The following is a 23274-nucleotide window of genomic DNA, read 5'->3' on the forward strand; positions in this document are numbered from 1 at the left end:
GTAAAACCATACAAATGCCTTGTCTCAAACAACAAATTAAAGTTTAATTGCTTTTAAAATCAGAAATCTGGAATAGTTTGCTCAACTTTTGTCCAAGTTAGTCACTATAAAGTTGGAGTTGCAAAGAAAAATGCTGACAGTATGTCAAAGTGCATCCTTACAAATGAAAATTTGAGATTAGATACTGTTTTTAGCTCGAATCATGGAAGTTCATGCACGTGAAAAATAATGTACTGTGCCAGATCATGTTAAGAGGTTTCTAGGGTTACTTTGAAATGTATTTAATTTAAAACATGATTTTTTTTTAAATGACGTCAGTAACAAAATCAACTTAATGGTGCCAAAACAATGTCATGCAAAAGTGTTAATCAATTTTTGGATGTCCCAACTTTTTACTCTGAGAGCCACAAAGAGAAGAATAGAAACATATAAGAGCCATTTTTTTAAATCATGTGACCCAATAATAAATAATAAATAATAATAATAAAATATTTGTCTGTATCTTTGTAACAATGATTTTTTTTAACATCTTTTTAAATGTAGTAAAAGATTTATACTTTTTCCATTTGTTTCCATAATTATTCCATAGTTGAACGCCCTTTACCTTTGTGCTTTTTTTAATTCGACTGGTTCATAGAATTTAAGAATATTGAATTTGATAAACTGGTTTGTTGGCTTTGTATAATTTGAACACCACTGGATTACTCTAGTAATGAGCTAAAAAAGACTAAACCATATAAATGCAAAACCATAGTTTATACATATGCTATTTGTTTGGTCTTTTTTGTCTTACAAATAAATGGACTTTTACTTTTTAAGTGCTTTTCAATGTACAAAGCACTGCACTTCACGCTGATTCCTCTTTCAAATGATGCAGCATCAGGAGCAACTGGGAGTTCGGTACATTGATCAAGGACACTTTGACATGGTCACAAGGGCCAGCGAATGAAATGGCAACCTCTGAGTTGTGAGATGTCCTCATTACCACTGATCCATGCCACGCATACTGTATTTTCTATGTATATTTTTGGAAGGAAGGAGGATTCAAACCCAGAGCCTCAGAACTGTGGAGTAGGAGAGAAAACCACATGTTCATTGTGCTGCCTAGCTTCACCACTGTTTTTTTAAAATGTTTCCACATGACCCAATGTGTGAGAGCTGCAAGGTAAGCTTGTAAAGGCATGCTTTGTTGTTAGTAATGTGTGAGTCCACTATACCAATGTTTGACATTGAAATGGAATTATGCTATTATATTCTTGTCAGATTTATAGTCCACCGATGGAGCTTTGGTTGGCTCCCAGTAGTTATATTCTCTCAGGATCAATTCTAATCTGAGAACGTTCTGATGACTGTATGTAGGCTTTGACCAACATGGAGTGGTATTTCCATGCAAAAACATACACAAAGCAACAGGAAACCAAAGCACCAAACGACCCAGCAAGCTGTGCTTGAAACGGAATCCCTCTGGAAACACCAGGAAACTGTGGGCCGGGGACGCTTGAGCTGATGTCAGAGCCAGAAGAGGCCTCATTGGACCACAAGTTTGTGAGGCATGAGAAGAGGACCGTCAGGAAAAAGAGAAGGACAACACATCATTGGTCCCATCACTGGGTCTCAGGTAAACGGGCACGCTACTCAGCAGCAAAATCCAAACAATGCAGCCAAGTTTTGAACAGCCAAAACTTGATTCAGTGGTCAACCTGCTCTATGAATTTAGCCAAAGCCCTGCAGCAAGACCCACATGCTGCTTTAGCCCTGCTGGTAGCTGGTGGCAACAGCAAACCAAGCTGGACATCAGGCATTACCAGCTCAGAGAGAGTGTTGCCAAGTAACCAAAAGTTCAGCTGCTTGAAACTTGGCTGTTTTGTTTTGCTTTTGCTGACAAGCATGAAAACACAACAAAACACTGCTGGTCAATGCTGTTTTTTGTTGTTTGTTTTTATGGGTAATACTATATTCAACTCTATCAAAATCATAGTGTAGTCTTCCCAAACTTTAGCACTACAATTACCTTCGCTATCTGTGAGTAATTTAACTGGTGACTGGATGAACTGCATGACTTACTTATAGGATGAACCAATACTAAAATGTTGTGGAGTGTCAAACAATTCAACAGAAATTCAGACATTGTTTATCAGCATGGCATAAATAATTGATAATGTAAGAAGAAGCAAATATTTGTACATTGCACCACAATCACTTGGAAGGATGTGGCCATTTTGCAACTTATTGAAACAATGAGAAACTGCTTTTTTCATCTGCGCAAGTGACACAATCATGTGAACATTGAATATATTTGGAGAAAGTACATTGTTCCAAAACAATTAAGGAAAACTCCAATGTGCCACACATTAAAGCTCTCCAAAGACCCAAACAGGCATCTAAATTAGATGAAAAGAAAAAGCAAATCAATCCTATTTATACCTGGGGCATATCTTCCACGAAACACTATTTTATTTGACTCGTCAAAACCTATTTTTCAACTCGAATAAGCTGCTCGGTGGAGCAGTGGGTAGCACATCTGCCTCACAGTTCAGGGACCCAAGTTCAAATCGACTTTGCTCCGCCCTTCCTGTGTGGAGTTAGCATGTTTTCACTGAGTCTGCATAGGTTCTCCCCGGGCAGTCCGGCTTCCTCCCACACCCCAAAAACATATTAGACATGCTAAATTGTCCTTCGGTGTGATTGAGTGGGTTGGTCTCTGTGTGCCCTGCAATTGGCTGGCGAGCAGATCAGTTCAGTCCCCCTCCTACTGCCTGATAGGCACCAGCAAGCCAGTGAGCCTTGTGAGGAAAAGTGGCTCTTGAAAATGGATGGATGAATCTCCTAAAACAAACTCAAAACAAACACTGATTGCTTGTCAGCTGCCCTTTGTTAGCTATACAATAACGAAAAGCTTTTTGTTTGGATATTATAGACATTGATCTTGAAATTGGTCAGGCACAACTGAGCAAAACAATCATTAACTCAGTAACAACAACTTTAACTCAGAAACTACATCATGGGACAAAGGGACATTTGCCTGTGGACCAGAGATGGGAAATCCAAGTCCTGAAAGAAAAATGCCTGCCCGAGTTTGGCTTTAGCCACTGGTGCTTCTACTCAGCCTGCAGTTAAATGAGCTCGTTAAATGACCTGTTAAGTGAAGGCACATGTGGCTAAAGCCAAACTGTGGCAGGGTTTTTACTTTCTGAAACTGATCTTCCCATCACCGCAGCGTGGACCAATAAACCCCCCAATGGAGAGTACATTTTCAATTTCGTGGAGGATGGATGGATGGACTATTAAACTTTGACATTTCCTTGAAGACATTTTCCTGAAACTCCTTATGAGAATATGCGGAATAGAAAACGGACTGGGAAAACCTGGACGTATCAGTCGCGAATCAGATTTGTCCTTGTTGTACTTTACACATTTCGCCAGCAAGAGGCGCTACTGCTGCTCCGCTGTACCCCATTCGTCCTGTTTTCAGGTGCTGCTGTCGAGCACTTCCGCTTTCAGGCGCAGGAATTCGTAACTAGTATGACGTCACTCATCCTGCACTTCGGTCTTATTTTTCACCGGCAGCTACGACTCGCGGAGTGTAATTCCACACTGACGCCGCTTTTCGCAGTATGCATCGCGTGTAAAAGGATATCAACGACGCTCATCTAACTGAGCTGATGGAAGCCACGGAAGGTGAGTAATTGGTTCAGGTTCAGGATGCAGAGATTAATTTGTTGCCGCTTTCGCACGAACTTGACCGACTCAAGGGTTAAGTCGCAGCTTTCTTCTCGAACAAACGCGATTTCTTTGTTTCAGGTACAGACGAGTGTTACTGTGCGGGGTGTGGAACCAGAGTCCACGAGCCGTTCCGCATGAAGGTCTTGCAGGATACTTGGCATGGCGCCTGCTTCCAGTAAGTGTCTCAGGTTGGAACCTTGAAAGTCCCCCGCCCCCCATTATAGGGTGGCACGAAATGAAGCATTTTGTTGTGCGTTGCCATCGCTTATCAGCATGGCATTGTTTTGCTTTTGTCACAAACGGCCTTGAGGATAATCTCAGAAGCTTCTGTGTCATATAGATTAACAAGGTTTTGCTCGGTTACCTTGTGAAAGTATAAACTGACTTTGCCTTTGATTCTCAATACCCAGAGATGGATAACAGTCTGTTCTTGTGCTATATGCTTTACTTTAATGATTGACAAAGCGTAGTTGAAGTGGGAGTTTTGGTTTTTACAGGGTCAGTTTTGGGGAGATACACAATAAAGGATGGGCCCTGATATTTTTTTACATAAGCAATGGCTGGTATACTACCGGTATTCATAGTATTTGAGAATATAAACATGTGTAGTGCAATGACTTGTTTGCAGTGGAAGACTAAACGAGGGACCTCTTAATGTATTTGGAGATAGTGAATGAATCCACTCCCTCAAGAAACTCACAATCATGAAGATTCTATGCAGCAGTTGTAAGGTAGAAATTTGATTTAAAAAAAAAAAAACATTCTTGACAACCATATACACATTACTGGCATTAAATACTGAGTTTGTAATTGCTTGAGGACAAACAGTTGGATCTTTGGTGCATGGAAAGTGCCAACCCAGGCATCAGTTTTCTGTACTTTAGCCTCACTAGTGTTGTGGTTAAGCTTGCCTAGCTGATTCGGGGCAAGAGGCAGAGGTACACCTTGAACTGGATGATCTAATTGTAGGGCATTCAAAGACAAACTGTCAAACAACCATTTATATTTTTGTTTACACCCAAAATTCACTTTGTGAAACTAAATAACCAAGAAAATATTTTATGAGCTCCCTCCCTATTTGTCAGGTATTCTAGAGAGAATCGTGCTTGGCAATGTGCCAGTTTCGCACAGAAGCCCAAATAAATTTGTGCCTAACAAAGGGCAAAAATGGCATTTTCATCAGGCATACTATGCCTTTCACTCCCCAAAAAATCTTGTTATCAGTGCAGGGATTTAAGGATATTGAAAGCAAATGGTTTTATTTTTTTCATGGTATTGCTGTCAAGATATGATTTTTTTTTCTTTTCTTTTCTTTTTTTTTGCAATATTGTGTGAAAGTTCACAGTATTGCCGTAAGCCTCAACTTTCTGGAACAAGGTTCACATTACACAATCTGTACGTTTTCCCATAGCTATTTGTCAAAAAGACGTCTTTGAATAGATGACGTTGTGTTTAGCTCTTTTAGAGTTGGGGCTCAACGAGTAGTTACCTCCAAGCTCCGCTCCCCCGGCTGTCACAGTAACAAAAGCCTGCATTGGTCCAAGATACAGCAAGCAGGACTGTGTCTCATTTGCATGAGACCTACCGTATCAAACCCCTTAAAACCAGCCAATTTACGAAGGCAAAAACTAGTGTGTTTAAAGTATCATTGATCCTTGAGCATGAAGCGTGTTATTGACATACCTGGAAACTGTTTTAAATCATGAAAAATGCAGCAGACGTATTCTTTTCATGATATGTTTCTCTTCTTCAGATTTTGTTTAGTAAAGACAGATCTCTCTGGCTGAGAGATACATTGGATGCATCCTTTATCATTTTATCATCCTATCATCCTTTTATCATTTTAACCTTTATCATTTTTCTCACTTGCTTTGTTACGTTTCGTAGCTCACAATTGTATTTCTAAAAATTACTTGTTGAATATCCACATCCTTCTTTTTCTTGTGTACCTCAAGAAAGCGGTTTCTCATTTCTTTGAATGAGTTGCAAATGCATTCTTACATTGTTGGAAATGATTATGTACAAATGTATCCTACATTCCAACATTATCAGCTGTTTATGCCATACTGATCAAAATGTCATAATGAGTTTCTGTTGAATTGTCTCACACCCCACAGTATTTTGTCTAGCATTTTTCCAATGAAGCATGTGAAGCATTAACCATTGGAGTAACCGGTTTTCGGAAGTCACTCAAACCCCTAAAGAAAATTGTTGCGGTCTATGCTTTTTTTTAATTTATTTTGCAGGGTTGTTTTGTTTAAAGAGATTTTTCCGTTCCTTTTCTGACAAGTGACAGCACATATTTATGGTAGCATGTCGAAGGGTGACTAGTTAGCTAGTGCAGCTTTTCTTGTCCTTAATTGAGCCAGGGCACCCACTTTACATCAAATAAATCACAGCACTGCACCAAACAAAAATGTCACAAGACTCACAAAGTGGATGACGTCATTTTCTTTGCCACAGCCAAATTGCGATGAAACGGACTGTTTTTTGCAATGCAAATAAGGTTTTGCTGAAGCATCACTTGATATGCTGGCATCATGTCTGTCTTCATGGCTTAATCTTAGGGATGGCACACAAATCCCACGAGAAGTGATGCCTCACAAGTTTGAATTCACGAGAACAAGACAAGGGCTTTGCTAAATTTGTTGTATAAATAATAATAGGCATTATAGGAATCCGATTGTAAATGCTCTAAACATTTTATTTTTATTGAGCAGACTGCCGCAAAATTAAAAGTTACATTTTAGTCAGCCTGGTTTGTTCAGAAGGGATCAGTATGAACAGCAACTGTCATCACGCTGTCAACTTCTAAGTGTGTAAAGTTTTTTACATCGATTAAACAGCCTTTGAAAGCGATCCGATTTTTCTCGCCAGCCAAAATGGAATCTTGGGTGCTGCCGACCAGAGGCTAATTTATGCAAGATGCTTCCCAACAGGTGTCGTACAATAAAACGTTAGCATAATTAAGTTAATAATTAAGTTTGTAAGAACTGTGCATTGGCGATTGAATGTAGTTTTGAAACGTTGTTGTGTTTGGTATAAGGGGTGTCGTGACTCATTCCGGGAGCAACAGTTGGAGAAAAGTAGTAGAAAAACGAGTCGGTCAACTCTGCCGGCCATGACGCCTCAAAATGAAAAGCTTGGCAAGGTGTTTGTGTCCATACGTTATTTGGTATGGTAATGTTTATTTTGAATTTGTCAGTCCATTTTACCACATTTGGTGGAACATTTTACTGTCGTGCAGAGCAATAACAAGCAGTGCATTCTCCTGGCTGCTCCTGTGCATTTCTGGTCAACCCCCCCCCCCCCCCAAACACACACACACACACACACACACACACACACACAAAAATGAAAGATCTCATGTTGTACACAGACGAGGAATCTCGTGGCATTCCAGTCTCGCGAGTTCTTGTCCCTGCCCCAGTTTACTGCTTAAGTTGATCTTAGATGTTTTTATAGAATTACAAAACTTACACGTCTTACGATGTTCAATTTTAGAATTTTTTTCCATGCGACTGCGGAATGAACTGTCAACCTTTGTCTTTTACGGCTGAGGACATCTGGTTTTTCTGAATTGTAGAAGGTTGTGTTATCTCGAAACACTGAAATAACTGCACACCGACCCTAAAAAAAAACGTATTTCAGTTCCGCCAAACATTGTTTCTTGAAGAATGTACATGTCCTTGTTTCTGAGGCTGACTTCCACTTACTGCTGCATTACTCACCTTGGATACTGTCCTTCTGCTGCTTGATTGCGGGCCTCCTAATGCATTTTGTCATGCTTTTTGTAACTTCTACACTTTAGCTATTTATACTCTAATGCTAAATAAGATGCACGTGTGTGTTTGTGTGTGTGTTATCTAAACGCGCAGCGTTCAATGTAAGTGTTTGAAAGGACCCTTTGTGGCATTTTATTATAGATTTGTGAACTAATTAGATTGACATAGCAAAGTAAGGCTAGCGTCCTTTGTGTGATGACTATTGTCCACGCCACACTGTGGCAATGGACCACCTCCACCTTGTATAACATTCTTGCACAGTGATGTCACTTTTGTTCCAGTCAACCTGGCAGCGTTGAAACCTATACGTAGCAGCACCCTCCCGTGTTTTGTCTGCATTCCTCAACGGCGATTCAGAGATGGGTCTGCTGTCTGAGACATTGGCTGTGTGAAACTTTCCTTTGTTTTGTTTTGGGGGGGTTTTCTGCTGCAAAGGAAGCTTGCCTGTTCTTTCGGTTCTCGTTGGGAATAAGTGGAATACTTTTAGTTGTGATTGCAACTTGACACTTGTTGCTCCCAACAAAGAGTTTTTACTTCACTAGATGCATGTCTGTGTCGAACCAACTCTTTTCACTCTTTGATATTGTAATGTGGATATTTTGGTTTAGAGCAAACAGTAGACAGACAACAAACGCACCAGTCATGCCACAAATCATCCTGCCTGAAATGGGTGGATCAGTCAAATTCCTGTAAAAATTCTGTCTTTACGGAACTGATTGGAAAGTTTGAAACCAAAAATGTGATTCAGTAGTTGGTTGCAAACAACCGAGAGAGTGTTGATCAAGTACCAACTGATTTACCATCGAAAGAGGAGCAACGTTACATCATCTGTGGGTAGTTGGGCCAATACACCAGACCTCCACTACAGCACAACCTTGCTCGACAGCATTATTGTATTTAATACAACACTGGCACAGAAATATAAAAGTTGGACTTTTAGAGCATGTGTGTTTGCGAGCACATAGCTAGACAATCGATGTCAGTAAATCATTCACCCATGGGCGGAACTGTTGTTATGAATACTGGTTTCCCACCGGATCAATTTGTTTGGAGGAACGAACGTTAATGTGGAAGTCTCTTGACGCTGTTTTGCATTTCAATGTCAGTAAAACGGTTGTATTTGGCTCCTTCATTCATTCTGCTGGGATAGGCTCCAGCACTCCGCGACCCAGGTGAGGATAAAGGGACAAGATGATGGATGGATGGATGGATGGATGGATGCTTTGTGGCTAGCCAGCATTAAACCACATCATGAGGTGGATAAGGCAGCCACATGTGAGACGTTTCATTTCCTGGTTAGAAATTTTGATTTGATAAAACTCACATTTAATAAGAACTTAAATCACCATTGTGCCAAATGTAATTTATGTGCATATATTCACCATGGAAAGTGGGAAGAATACCCATGAGTTTTGGTCCTTCAGAAAAATTTCGAAGCCCAGTTTACCTTGTTTACCACAGTGATGTCAAAGTCAAAACCCAGGGTCCAGATTCGGCCCGCCACATAATTGCATGTAACCCACTGAAGCAATTAATGCTTCTCATCTACTTCTTATCCCTTGCTAAAATCTGTATCAAATTTGTACATTTACTTCACTTTTAGTAATATAGCGATGTTGCTAGCATTTTCTGTCGCCACAGCCCTTTTAAAACAAATTGAACAAGTGTCATTTTTCTTTAGTGATAAATGATCATTTGATGATATAGTTACTGTAATATTATCATATTATCAAAAATGTTTTTTGCCAACCCTGACTTAGATGTTTATTTGCAGCAACGCATTATATGACTATTTATGTCAAATGTAGTATTTCTATAAATTAGATTATTGTTACGTTTATACATGATATTAAATTTAATGTAGTTATTGCCCAATGATTTCTGTGTGGCTCCTGCACAAAGTCCTTTAAAGGGGGAGTTACAGACAGAGGGACACAGACTGCAAATAAATTGCGCTTGCGCAAGCCGGCCGCTGCTTGATTTTACCGCTGGCTCATCCTAAGTGTAGCCATATGTGTGCACATAAACAATAAAGAATGTGGATCTACAGGGGAAAAAAAAACACACACAACCAATGCTTGTGTCCACTCGTTCCTGCAGTGGAGGGAAAATGGGGAATTAGCTCTGAAGTCCAAGTCCTCTTGACTTCAGCCCTCAAGTAGCAGACAAAGCAGGAACAGGACTAGCTAACAGTTGATTATAGTGCTTGAGTTGACACAAAGTCATTTAAAAGCCTAACTATTGCTAAATTCATTTTATGAATATTGGCAGCATACAGTATATTTTGTAATTTCACATCACACCCTGGGACTCGAGGACAAGCAAAAATAAATTTGTGTTTGGTAGATAATTTATTACTTTGGTAGGTAATTCATGATTTACGTATTTGGCAGTAAGTCGGGTGAAAAATGCTGATGATTTGCTGATCCTTCAAACCACCAGCTAGTGAATCAACAGTGCCTCAATTCATTACAGCCAACTTATTCCCACTATATAAATGTGTTTTGGTTACCTTATTCCTGTCTTTGATACATATTTGAGTAACCTTTTTAATTCCAAATATTTTTGTAACTAATTGGATAAGCAGCTGTAGAAAATCGATGGCTGGATGGATGAAATCAAAGGTCACTTGTACATATGCACACTTGATCGAACTGGCTAACATTTCCTGACATTTGAATAGAAACATAATTTTATCACTCATCGTGTACCGGAGAGAAGTTGTTATGGAGAACATTTGCAACAATTCCACACCCTGAGATAAAAATCCCATGAAAGGTGAAACACTCCCTCCCAAAGCCCTCAAAGTCATAACTAAAGGTCGTGCTACCTATCACGCCATGCTCCAAACAAAAGAATACACTCCAGCAGGAATGTGGCTTCAAGGAAATCAGGAATGTTTACTTTGCTGTGTTTTTGTACGCAGGACTATTATTACATTGTTCTTTGGAGCGCCACCTGAGTTTGTTTGGAACATCTCTGTGACCAGTGTGACTTCAAAGATCGTTAATTGGGCTTCAACTGTCTTACGGTGTTATAATGAAGTGTTGCATGATACCAATTTAATGGTTGATCGCTAGTTATCAAGTTTCAGATTTTCTCAAATATTACTCCTCGTGTGCGTATACAGGCGCCGTAGCAGCATTAAACAGACTTTACTTCTAACAATTTGATTTACCCTTTTCTTGGTGGAGGTTCCTCCCTTGCGGTTATTAGTTTGATCTTCTTACATTAGGGTTGTCTTTGAATTGATTATCGATTAAAAGTCAACATTGAAAACATTATTATGATATAAGTTTCCCAATTTTTTTAAATAAGCCACAAAAGTTGAACTTGAGATTGTTTGTAGCGGTAGGTAATGTTATGTCTGTGTCGAAAATGAAAATGATGAAAATGATTTCTTCTTCTCTCCCAGCCCTAATATATGTTGTATATTTGCAACATCCCCTTATGCGTATTTTGAAGTCATGTCTTTTTTGTGGGTGGCTTGCTTAATTGAGCGAAAGCTTGACTGCTAGTTATAATTTTGAAAACAGAGTTAAAAAAAAAACGACGCCAAATAGGTCAAGGGAATGAGTCTAATGTCCAGGGTTGACACAAAATTTGTGTCTTTGAGCTTACTTGCAAAACTTAGAAGTCAGCGTAAGACAGTAAATGTTTTTGATTTCAACTACATTGTTTACAGGATTGCATAATGTGATCAATGGTGTGCTATGATGGATGCCCCTCCGACCTAAGGAATTATTCAGCACTATAGCACACTTTTCAGATGTGTTACTTGAGTGTTTTACCGGCCTCATGTACATTCTTACAATTGAAACATGAGCTCATTTGTTCACCTCATAATCTGTCATAAAACACAGGCACACCACCTCCACATGTGTCTCCACAAAGCAGATGCAGACACGGTTGACATTGGCTCTATGCCAAAGGATGCCCTCAGTGCAACTTTGATTACCTTCCCGGCTTTTACTTGGCAGAATTTTACCATTTGTACACAAAATAATAATCGCCCGCCTGCAGCCACTCCTCACTAATTTGAGCTTTGGTCTTGTCACGGGTGGAGAAACTGTTATGGGGGCTGTTATTATGTTGATTATGCGGCAGTTTTTTTGTAACAGCGGGCAGTTATTGTAGAAAGGTCACTTGCAGACACAGAATCAGATAACTAAAGGCAGATAACTAAAAACTGACTTTCTTTTAGTTTTGCTCTTGATGGGTTGGTAGTTCAACTCGGAGACCCAACTATTTTTATACAAGCCATCAAAAAGATAGTTGTGCCAAGCACTCAAGTTGCCCGTACCAAAGTCAGTAAACCTGAAACCTCTAGTCTGCAATGCAGCAAGAGGCGTGAGGCCAAGAAAGGACGCTTGAATAATCTGATCTATCATGTCACATTGCATACTTGGAATGGTTCTGTATGACTGCCATTAGTGAATCAAAGATCCGTTAAAACAATAACAACAACAAAAAAAAGGCAGGTTAAAGTTTTTAGAAGTAGAAATAGTTCCATTTTAGCTTTGCAGTATTTCCCGAAATTGACGTGAATGCAAATACAGCGATTTGAAGAACCCATTTACGACCGGAAGCCTAAACAACTTCAATAAGCAGCCTTTCAATAACCAAATCAGAGCGTTCTGTAGTCAATTGTTCTTCGGCATTCAAAGCCGTTGCCCAGTTTTGCTCAACCAGTAAATCTTGTTTCACGAATGTTCGCAGCGCGCAGATGTTTCTCGGTCTGTACTATTCTGCATTTTGAACATTTTGCCCTCAGGTTTTGGTTAAAAATGTCCTCATACGTCAGCCCATATCCCATCAGATGACAAGTGGATTACAGTAATTGCAATTTTCAACTTCCACACTTCAATATACTTAGGATTTTTTTGGTGTGTGTTTCGTTTTGGTCTACCCATGGCAATAGGTGTGGCATTAATTGCTTTATTCAGAGCCTGGCTTGCATACTGCAGTACTCTGTGCCCAAGGCTTGGATTTATCCTGGATTACAAAAGATTTACACCTTTGACCTAAAGGTTAATGTGCTGACCCAGATAAGGAGGTGCTCTCTAAACAATCTGTTGGTTTCACTGACCTTCCTGACCTGAAAGATCTGTCATGTCAACATCTGGAAACCCCATCATCAACTGTCACATAATAGTGCACACTCTATAAAATAGCGCTATGCTAATGTCTGAACCAGCAAAGTCTGAAGGCAACGGCTTGCAGCAGCTCCTTCCAAGGTCACGCTTTTTGCCTTTCGTTAACTAATACACCTTTGTTTTATCGAGGCATTTGAAAAGCTTTCAGACACAACCAAACGGCTGACCAGACCTGTTTCTGTCCTCCCAGGTGCTCCGTGTGCTGTGACCACCTGACCAACTGGTATTATGAGAAGGATGGGAAGCTGTATTGTCGCAAACACTACTGGGAGAGGTTTGGAGAGCTGTGTCACGGATGCTCTCTGCTCATGACTGGACCTGCAATGGTAAATCTACCTCCATCTGTGTACTGCCTTCTTACATCCACCCGACTTTCATTGATTCATAAGATTGATTAGCTTTTGTTTTTTAAATCTGTTTTTTTCTTTTTCAATCTGTGGGCTTCATAGCATCACTTGATTACTCTTAGTTCTTGCATATGGTCATTATTGATTTATTTATTTATTCATTCATTTTTACAGAAACCAATGAATTGCTATGATTTCCACTTATTTTGCTCTTCAATAATTTGATGATCATTATGCTCAACGTACATATCCAAAATCATACAGTAAAGGTATTTTCTTACTATCAACAAATTGTAGAAGTAAAAAACAAAAAGGCTTCTAATTTAAGTTGAATATGACAAATGTAGGACTTTGTTTTGGAAACATTTTTGAGCCTTGAGAGTTAATTGTCACAGGCAGGGCCAAGTTGGTGCACCCTTCATCGACAATTTACGAATGCTTGCAAGAAAAATGTCATTTTGTCATTGTCTTTAAGACAATGTTGCACAATTCAAAAATGTGTTACTGTCAAAACAAATAATGCAAGTGACTTGCTGTTGTGACATCTACTCTCTCAAACTAAAGGAGCAGCAACTTCACCGCTCCTATTTTTCCTGATCTTTTTTTTTTTATTCTTCTCTGTGCACTTTGATACTTTGGATCATTCAGTTTGACATTTCTTCAACAAGTTTGATTTCTTACAATAAATTTTGCATTGTATTGAGGACACTAGGAAAAATAACTCAAGAAAATATGCCATCATAAAGAAGTGTAAGTTGACTAACAGAAACATACCACACATTTTAAAGTTTAGTAAAGTGCTCTCAAAATTGAGATGAATAATAAGGGGCTAGCTTTAATTGTTTAGTTTGTTTTACTGTATTTGTAGTCCTTCTACCTTAGTTTTTTTGTGGTGGTAGTTAAACTGGATGTGGAGCACAATCTACTGCCCCTTACAGTACGCTTTGCCACCATCCAACAAGAGCCAACAACCCCCCCCCCCCCCCCCCCCCCCCCCTAATTAGATAATACCAGAACGCCCGCAGAGCGTGTCAAAGCACTCCGTGTTCCAGTTTCTCCCTGCTACAGTACTTTGTATGAATGCAAACACACATTATAAAGCAGGAGAGTGTATGCTTTCTTTTTGCAGCGATTCTGTTTATAGACCAGTGATACTTTTACATATGCTGCAGCTGAACATGGCAGCCATCGATTGCAAACTAGTTTACCCCTTGAGGCCTCATTCTGTGCCAAATTTCTCCACGGTTGAACGGGTCCAGGACACACATCGTGGCTTGGAGGCCCAGCTCATGTTCATGTTAGCTCATGTTAGATTCAGTTAAAAAACATTTTCAGCATGCAGCAGTTGGTCATATTTGATTGTTGACTTGCTGGTAGTCCAAATAAAATTAGTATGCATCGATTTAGTGTGCTCTACTGTATTTAGTTTTTATGTTTGTTTTTGCCGGGGGTGTTTTTTCAACAGTGGATAGAACTTGAATACAATCGTATTTTTTACTCCAAATAATTGCAGTGGTGAATAATGGCGAGCGAGGAATTCATGACAAATGTGCATAATGAGCAGGGAAAATGACTTTGCGCAATGCATGGGTGTCAGAACTTATAGCAAAGGTACTTAAGCTTTAGGTAAAACCGCAGGTATTTTTTTTTTTTTTTATGTGGAGGTGGAAGGATGCACACATTTGAGGTGCAGTGCTTATTTATTCATGGAAAACAGTGTCCAGTATAAAGAGGCGACTGTTTTTGTTCCACCTGAAACTAGATCATTTTTGTCTTCATTATTAGTTTTTATTTTTTTATGAAAGCCTCTAGACTTGTTGCGGCTGTAGAACCCTGAAGCAAGTTGTAAGTGCAGCTCATGTCTGGGCAAGTGAGTTCCAAGTGAATGAGTGAGGTGTCATGCTGACATCATCGTTTCAGCCTTGACTCACATCACCGGTGTACTCACAACTATAAAAATATGGTAAAAAAAAAAAATCACATAGGACAATAAAAAACTTGATTGCTCACACAAAGACATGGAACAGAATGTGATCTGTGATCAAGACACACACACACCCGTTATTGTATGTGTAAAATATGTAAAATTGCAGTGCCGTTTACTTGGCGCCATTTGGGATAAGTATATGCGCATAAAATAACATAGCGCTTGCAGTGAGACCAATTGTCAATAGGTGGGTTTGGATCTTTAACTATGGTGTCAGGCAAGGCAATTGCGAACGGGAGCGCAATGCCTCATCATGGTGAGCAGGCCAAGCGACATGAGCAAAGCAATTGTCGAGCTTGTAAAATAAAGGGCTGACTTTGAGTCGGTCACAAGAAGGAGTCATGCAGGAGTTTTGCTATGTGGCAAAATCCCTATCAACTCCTGTTTCCAGGCACCTGGATCATTTCAGTGCAATGAAAGTTGTCCGAGTGCTGTCCCAGGTTTTGAATGCAATCTTATGCAGGAACAGGATTATCAGGATTATTTATCTCAGGATTATCTATAGATTTCCTATAAAACTCCATCGATTTTGCTATCCATTTTTTTCATTGTAAACACAACTTATGCTGAGCTGCTTTGCTGTATTCAAATGTAGCTGTGAACCTATCCTGAACCTCTTAACATTACTGTTTAGAAGCCATAATTCATATTTAGACGTGAAAGGTATTTTTCCTGCCCAGATGGCCCAGATGGCCCTCCTTTTGAAGCGAATGCAGATATGTTAGCTGATCTTGCATTAGACAGGAAAGAACATAGAGGTGTGCAGCATCTTTCCCAGAAGGATCACAGCCTTAACAAGATTGCGCATGTGACTGATCGCTTTCTGGAGTTGAAAAACGAGACGGCACGTCTCACTTGCCCACGTGTAGTGACATCATAGCAGATTCCAGACTGGCTCAAACTCAAGCAGGTGTTGTTGCTGCATTGATGGCAGGAAGTGCATAAGACCAGCACGCGGCAGAGAACGCTTCTTTGATTGGGAGAGAGGGGCAAAAATACTCTGTGCGGCAGGAAATTCACCCACATTGTGAATTTGTGATTCCAGGTGGCTGGAGAACACAAGTATCACCCTGAATGCTTTGTGTGCCTCAGCTGCAAGGTAGTGATTGAGGACCGGGATACTTACGCTTTGGTGGAGCGCTCCAAACTCTACTGGTAAGTCGCAGGAGGGCCCGTGTCTGCTACGTCATATTGAGAGTTGTTTGTAATATTTCTCACTTAGCCACATATGTATATCAGGGGAAAGAACTCAATGTAATGGTTGTCTGTGGGAGTGGTATCGATGAACAGATTCATTGCGATCAATTAATTGCCATAAGCCATAATCTCATTTTTTATTTCAAACTTTCTGCTTTCGGTTTGCCGTTTGGATCCGTTTTTCACTTCCTGTGCTAGAGTTGTTGGAGAGGTTGGAAATCAAACGTCAATCCCATCCTGAAGTCAACACTAATTGGCTGTAATTGTGTGTGGTATAACCTCCTGTTATGTGTGGGGGGGCAAGATCAGGGGCGGAAAGAAGATATGAAAATGGAAGACCATTTGAGAGTTATCGGTCTGATGATTGGTTAAAAAAAAAAAAAAACAACACCTCTGACAGCTTTGCCAAAGATAAAGTGTTGTAAATTCTTTGAGAGAAGCAGCTTGCTTCCCACAAAAGCAGCTCAGGTTTATCCTACCGCATACTGTCAATGCAAAGCACCCAGCCGCAGCTGACCAAAGCAACGCTAATATTTGGAGCCATAGCAAAGCTCTTTGCCAAATTAAAAACGATTAACAAAGTAACGGCAGCATTCCTCCTGATGGTCGAAATGAAAGGTTACAGCCCGCACTTGGAAAAAGTCTCAAAGACAGCAGAAGTAAATGGCTACAACTGCATCTGTTCAAGAAAAGAAATGTCTGAAGCCACTTTTTGCGGTTATATATAAAATGAGATTAAAAAGAGATTTGGTAGATTGATTTAATATAAATCTTAATTAAATATTGGCTCAATTTTTAAAATCTCTTGACAGGACTGTGAATGCTGCATTATTATTTATTTTCTTTTCTTTTTCTTACAGCTGTCATGAATATGGCCATGTGTTGTTTTCCTTTTGGATACTACAAGCTATTTGCAGCTTTTTCTGTTGATCTGTACCAGATCAACAGCTGAAATAAAGATACAGTATTGGTGAATCACTACTTTAAGGAACACAGTCCGTATTATGTCAGTCAGTTTTCGAAGTCAATCTTAACCAAACGTGGAATCGAACGGTGTTCCATCCATCCAGCTTTTTCCGCTCATCCAAAGGCTTGTCAAATAAGCGGAAATTTTTATTGTGCCGCGATATTTCGTAATCTCTTTGTGTTTTACGAACAATGGATTCGCTTCATAGGGCTGCTTCCCCGTCATCGTTAGTGGTTATTTTCCATTACTCCTTCAGCGCCGTTCCCTTGAGCGCCGCAACTTGAAACAGCAGCCTGTCGCCGCATGTACTGTAATCTCACCCCATCTGCTTCTGTACGCAGCGGCAAGTGCTACAAGCAGGTGATCCTTACACCCATGTTGGAAAAACGCTCGCATGACTCCGTCCTGGACTCCCTCCCCCACACGGTGACGCTCATCTCAATACCCTCCGCCGCCAATGGCAAGAGAGGCTTCTCCGTATCGGTGAAGCGGGACGTCAGCGGTTCGGCGAGTGTCCAGGTCAAAGAGTGAGTGACGCTCGGGTTTGGTTGCGCATTTTAGCTTCCTGCGGGACAGTTTATTTATTTATTTATTTTTTAACATAGTAATGTGTCGAGTCTGCACGAGTACCAACATGTGTGTCTGATGTCACCGCCAGGGTCAGGGGGATGCTCATCAGTCCCGAGGTGCGGAACGCAATCCACGTCGGGGACAGGATCCTTGAGATCAATGGCGTCCCTGTGGGAACGCTGCTGGAGGAAGAGGTGACTTATCCAACAGTTTCGCCCCGAGGCTTTGCGTAAATTCTAATTAGCGTTCATTTTTCGTCTCGCCGCCGCAGAAATTCCCTTTGCTCTTTTTGTCCATCGGCAACACGTGGCAGTTTTGCCATTCCATTCGAACCGCTATCATTAATGCATTCTTCTGCAGGGAGAGGGTGCTTTGAGAAATGACTTTGCGTTGTCACAGCCTCGCTCTCACATTATTATTCCGACATTAAAACATTTCTCTCACTCGCTATACAGACAACTCATTCCGGAGCTGTCTGATGAGACAATGGACAAACATCTACAGTGCATACACACTGTGGAATCCAATAGAGTATAAAAGGGTTTATGAAAGATTCTGCCCTCGTGCGCAGACAATGGCTCACTTTTGCTTGACGCTGTGGGAGCGGCATCACTTTAACAGTTACAGGGCATCCTCTGTTTATTTGCAATGAAAAAGTAAGAATATGCGCTCATGCAGCACATAGTCATTTTCTTTTTTCCTCCACTCAATATTACTATTGCAATTGGATATATTATTCAAGGTCTCCTCCAAGTATAACCAATCACCCTGATTACTGCTTTGCGCATCTTGTCGTTCTCTGGGGAAGGCGTGTCCAAACTTTTGGTCTGCACTGTATAGTACATAAAAAGTATACATGGAAATAAATATACCGGACAAACAACAAAAAGGAAGATTTGTGATTTGAAAATGAATATCTTGCCTATAAATCTTTCTTCATACAAATACATATCGCTGGCACCGGGCCAAGTCCTCCTAAACCTTATTTTGGTGGATTTCATTATTTTTCAAAAATCTATAATATTGTTCGGTCCAGATGTTTGGGTTTGATTTTAGTGTTACAATTGCCTTTCGGTCTGGAACCAACTTTCCGTTTTTGGGGCTTTCCAAAAAGTGGTGATTTTGGAGACATGCCCGACACCAGCGAAGCGTACTATGTAAACGGACGAGCTCTTTTTGTTTATCATTGTGCACTCCTACATACTCAACTTCTAATATTTAGATGACCACGGTTACTCAAGATCTGTCTCTACGTGCATTTCCGGGTCAATCCGACTGTGCTAAAACGCGACAAGTGAGTTCGTACGGTGTGGGCAAACAAGAAGCTGTTGAACAACCGGCTGTTTTGATTAGGTGGACGACCTCATCCATCGCACCAGTCAAACATTACAGCTCCTTATCGAGTATGACCCGGTGAGGCAACGTTTGGACCGGCTCCGCCTGGAATCGTCCAGGAACGTTCTGGGAGTGCCGGCGACATCCCGCATGCGTCTGTCCTCGCCACCAAACGCGGTCCTGGAGAGAACCGATGTGGAGCACGGCGCGCTGAAGAGGAGGTCATTAAGGTTGGTCTCTGCCAGACCAGAACAAGGGCGCAGCTCGCGGCTACGCGTATAGCTGAGCATGTTGTCCGGTTCAGGCGGAGCAACAGCATCTGCAAGTCCCCCGGGCCTAATTCCCCCACAGAGCATCTTTTCATCACCAGAGACATCGGACGCTCCGAATCTCTAAGGTCGTCCAGCAGTTGCTCCCATCGCATCTTCAGGCCGTGCGACCTCATCCACGGCGAGGTTTTGGGAAAGGGCTTCTTTGGGCAGGCCATCAAGGTCTCACCTCCTTCTCGCATGAATTAGCCCCCCCTGGCGGCTGCCGTCGAGGTGCAAACCCTCTCTTTGTTCGGTTTGGCCGGCAGGTGACTCATAAGGCCACGGGAGAGGTGATGGTGATGAAGGAGCTGCTTCGCTGTGACGAGGAGACCCAGAAAACCTTCCTCAAGGAGGTAATTGCTTGCAGGAGGCCTGCGCCTGCTCACCGACTAAAAAATGCACCGTGCTGATCTGTAATTTATTCTCTCTTCCCCTCGCTGCAACAATGCCCTCTCTGTTTTCTGCTGCGTGCGGAGCTCTCTTCGTGTTGGAAATAAATGTGTTTTCTCATCCTTTTCTCATTAACTAAGATTGCGCATCGTCTTTTTTTTTCTTTGCTCAACAATGTTTAGGTCAAAGTCATGCGCAGCCTTGACCACCCTCATGTCCTCAAGTTCATAGGTGTACTGTACAAGGACAAAAGACTTAATTTGATCACGGAGTTCATCGAGGGAGGCACCCTCAAGGACTTCATCAGGGACACTGTGAGTTTCGACTAGGCCTGAAGAATTCATCAATAACGGCACAGGCATTTACCGGTATCACAACTTTAAGAGCTAAATAAACTGATGATAATCCATAATTAAGTCAACCTTATTTTAGCTTTGGGCCCGAACCTATAATGGAAAAAAAATAAATCTGATACTGTTAATCTTAATATTACAGATCCATTTATTGCATGTGTGTGTCCAAAAATACATGGGAAATGGAACTTTGAAAGAAAAAAAAAAAAAAAAATCACCGCTCTGTTCGAGTGGTGTCGCCTTGTCCTCGGGCAAGACGCTTCATCCACCTTGCCACCAGTGGTTGGTCGGAGGCGCCGTAAGCCTCCGTCAGCCTGCCCCAAGGCCGCTGCGGCTACAGTGTCGTTCACCAGCACTGGCGTATGAACGTACGAGTGCGCGAATAGCGTAAAGCGTCAAAGCGTGTCGAGAAAAGCGCCATGTCAAAGGGACGCTTTATGATCATTATGGCATTGATCTTGACAGGATCCTTTTCCATGGGAGCAAAGGGTGAGCTTCGCAAAGAGCATCGCATCCGGCATGGTGGGTAGACCGTGTGCACAGACTGATGATATAATGCATTGTAATTGTATCGCGCATTTAAAGGTGCACTTCAATGTCGCATAAAAAGGGATTACCGTAGTTCCGTTAGCTATGAAACACACAAACAAAAATGAAGCGCACACACTGTCGTTTCATATAAAACAGAAAAATCCTTGAGGGCACCTTTAGGTCTTTTAATCCCCCTCTCCCAACGTCTTTGTTTCAGTCCTACCTTCACTCTATGAGCATCATACACCGAGACCTCAACTCTCACAACTGCCTGGTTAAACTGGTAGGTGACGGCGTTGTGAGCACTCGTGCGGCACGGCACTCTCAATGGATGTCGTCAACAGGACAACACCGTGGTCGTCGCCGACTTCGGACTGTCCCGACTCATCGTAGAGGAGAAAGTTAAGCCGTCGCCCGATAAGAACACCAACAAGAAGAGGGTGTTCCGACGTACCGACCGGAAGAAAAGGTACACCGTGGTCGGGAACCCTTACTGGATGGCCCCAGAGATGCTGAACGGTGAGTCGCGCCACAAGCGACGTGACTCGGCGTCTGTAAAGCGTGAGCGGGGTCGCTCAGTCGCTCCTTTGATTTGCTTTCAGGCAAACGCTATGACGAGAAGGTGGACGTTTTCTCCTACGGAATCGTCCTTTGCGAGGTGCGAATTTAGAATGAAATGATATTTCGAGTGCCGGCTCGAGCTAAATCCCGATGCCGCGAGTCTCACTCGTCAATTATGGAGCCTCACCCACCTGTCGTGTTATCCAGATCATCGGGAAGGTCTACGCGGATCCAGAATGCCTCCCCAGAACTTTGGACTTTGGTCTGAATGTGGGAAAGTTTGTGGAGAAGTTCCTGCCTGACGACTGCCCGCCGGCGTTCTTTCCGTTGGCGGTGGCGTGCTGCGACCTCACGCCGGACAACCGGTGAGAAGAAAGAAGTTGGTAGCTTAGCCGAGTTGGAGTTTTGCACCCGTCGAGCCCGGCGTGTTTTTCCTTTTGCAGGCCGCCCTTCCAGAAGCTGGAGGACTTCTTCGTAGCTTTGTCCCTCAACCAGGAGCTGGGCATCCCTCTCCCATCCGAATTGGACGAACTCCATCAGAGTCTGAGTCGACTCCACTGGCCCAAAGACGGTTCGTCTCCAGCGCCGAGCCCGGTTGAGCCGCAATCCCCCAACTGTTCCGCCGCGTCAGACGACGGCACTTAGGACCCTCCTTTCTTTTTGCGCGACCGACCGGCGTGAGGAAAAGTGTCCAGGCCATGCCAGGACCCGGAAAATGTCTACTTTCAGACTGCAAGCGGAGGATGCGTTTCAGGACAACACTTGTTACTTTTGACACTTTGATTTAATGCACAGGTTTTTTTTCTAATGTTTACATCACAGAAATGCAATAAGCAGCTTGCTGCGGTCTGCTTCCAGACACATTCCACCACATTTGGCGAGTCAGGGTGTAGCACTTGTTTATTTCTTTTTTTGACATTGTGTGTGTGTGTGTGTGAGAAATTCTATTAGCAGATTTTGCCCAGCAGAGGGATTCCTTCCTCCGCCGCTTCTGACGAAACAGAATGCAGCAACCACGTGAAATAACGGGACGTTCAGATTTCACCGCCCATTCAAGTTCCATGCAAGGCCGTTGCGAGATATTTGCACTTTTGACGTTTGTGTAGCGTTTTTTTTTTCTGGTTTTGTTGCCAAACTATCATCTTGGTCATGTTTTCCATATAGCTGCTGCTTTTAGTTTTCAAAAAGGGCTTGTTGAGACACTATGATCTTTTTAACAACTGTTTTGTACAGAAGAACTGGATTCATTTGTAGATATTGTACATGTCAATCAGTGTGAGGTCTCTTCATGGTTTGGTTTTAGATATTTCCGTTCACGGTGGACGTTGATTTGCTATCTTACTCGCTTTCTTAGTTGTGTCAAGGTACTGACGACTGTTACCGCTGATATTTGATCATCGATTAGTTTTCCTAAATAAATCGCTACAGGACTTGTCAACTCAAGCTATTCTCTGCTCTTGATGATTGATTTACAGCACATTGCACGGCAGGCGTATTGGACTTTTTAATTTGTCCTTAGTTGTGATTGGGTGCATGACTGGTTGTTGGGAATTGGCCGGCAACCAGTTCAGGGTGTGTCAATAGAAAGTGGATGGATGTGTTTTTTCTATTTAATAGGGAAAAAAAAAAATACTGTACCAGACCTCAAAACAACGATGGTGACAATTTTTCACATACGTACTCAGACTTGTAGAAATGATTTGGACAACTGCACACTTGGGATTTGTATATTTTACTTTAACGAGTAAAATACTTTTACTTTTCCTATGTCAGTCTGTACATGTGTTGGAATAATTACAAAATGAAGTATCACTACTAGTTTAGTGGGCTTAGTCATTAGCCGTGCTAAATGTGCTAATTGTCCTTTTTTTTTATATTTAGTAATGGATGAACGCTAAATATCTGTTTTGTTGTGTAGTGTCTGTAGATTCTACTGACGTTTGAACATTTGTCAGTATTTTCATACTAACTTGTTTTCCCGACCTTTACAATAAAACGACCCCGTTACTACCAGCAGTCCAAGTTTTCCGTGACGGGTAATCGTTCGGCCCGTATCAATGC

General features: G+C 41.7%; 1 protein-coding gene across 1 annotated transcript; it reads left to right on the forward strand.

Annotated features, from left to right (window-relative positions):
• Positions 1-3532: 3532 nt before the first annotated feature.
• limk2 (LIM domain kinase 2) lies at positions 3533-23226 on the forward strand. Its single transcript, XM_088407846.1, has 16 exons — positions 3533-3678; positions 3802-3898; positions 12855-12990; positions 16044-16153; positions 17504-17689; positions 17821-17926; positions 19086-19297; positions 19372-19558; positions 19645-19731; positions 19951-20082; positions 20587-20643; positions 20870-20935; positions 20997-21171; positions 21255-21310; positions 21421-21578; positions 21657-23226. The coding sequence occupies exons 1-16, from the start codon at positions 3663-3665 to the stop codon at positions 21856-21858; spliced, it is 1983 nt and encodes a 660-aa protein (XP_088263972.1). The 5' UTR covers positions 3533-3662; the 3' UTR covers positions 21859-23226.
• The last annotated feature ends 48 nt before the right edge of the window (positions 23227-23274 follow it).

This window comes from Hippichthys cyanospilos, chromosome 1 (genome assembly GCF_059441005.1).
Source record: "Hippichthys cyanospilos isolate Australia breed blue-spotted pipefish chromosome 1, RoL_Hcya_1.0, whole genome shotgun sequence".
In the NCBI taxonomy this organism is placed as follows: Eukaryota; Metazoa; Chordata; class Actinopteri; order Syngnathiformes; family Syngnathidae; genus Hippichthys; species Hippichthys cyanospilos.

What these genes read in the sequence shown, in the direction of transcription:
- limk2 (XM_088407846.1), top strand. An exon ending in AGGACTTCATCAGGGACACT is followed by an intron (nt 20,083 to 20,586) that starts GTGAGTTTCGAC and finishes TGATCTTGACAG; the next exon opens with GATCCTTTTCCATGGGAGCA. An exon ending in AGAGCATCGCATCCGGCATG is followed by an intron (nt 20,644 to 20,869) that starts GTGGGTAGACCG and finishes TCTTTGTTTCAG; the next exon opens with TCCTACCTTCACTCTATGAG.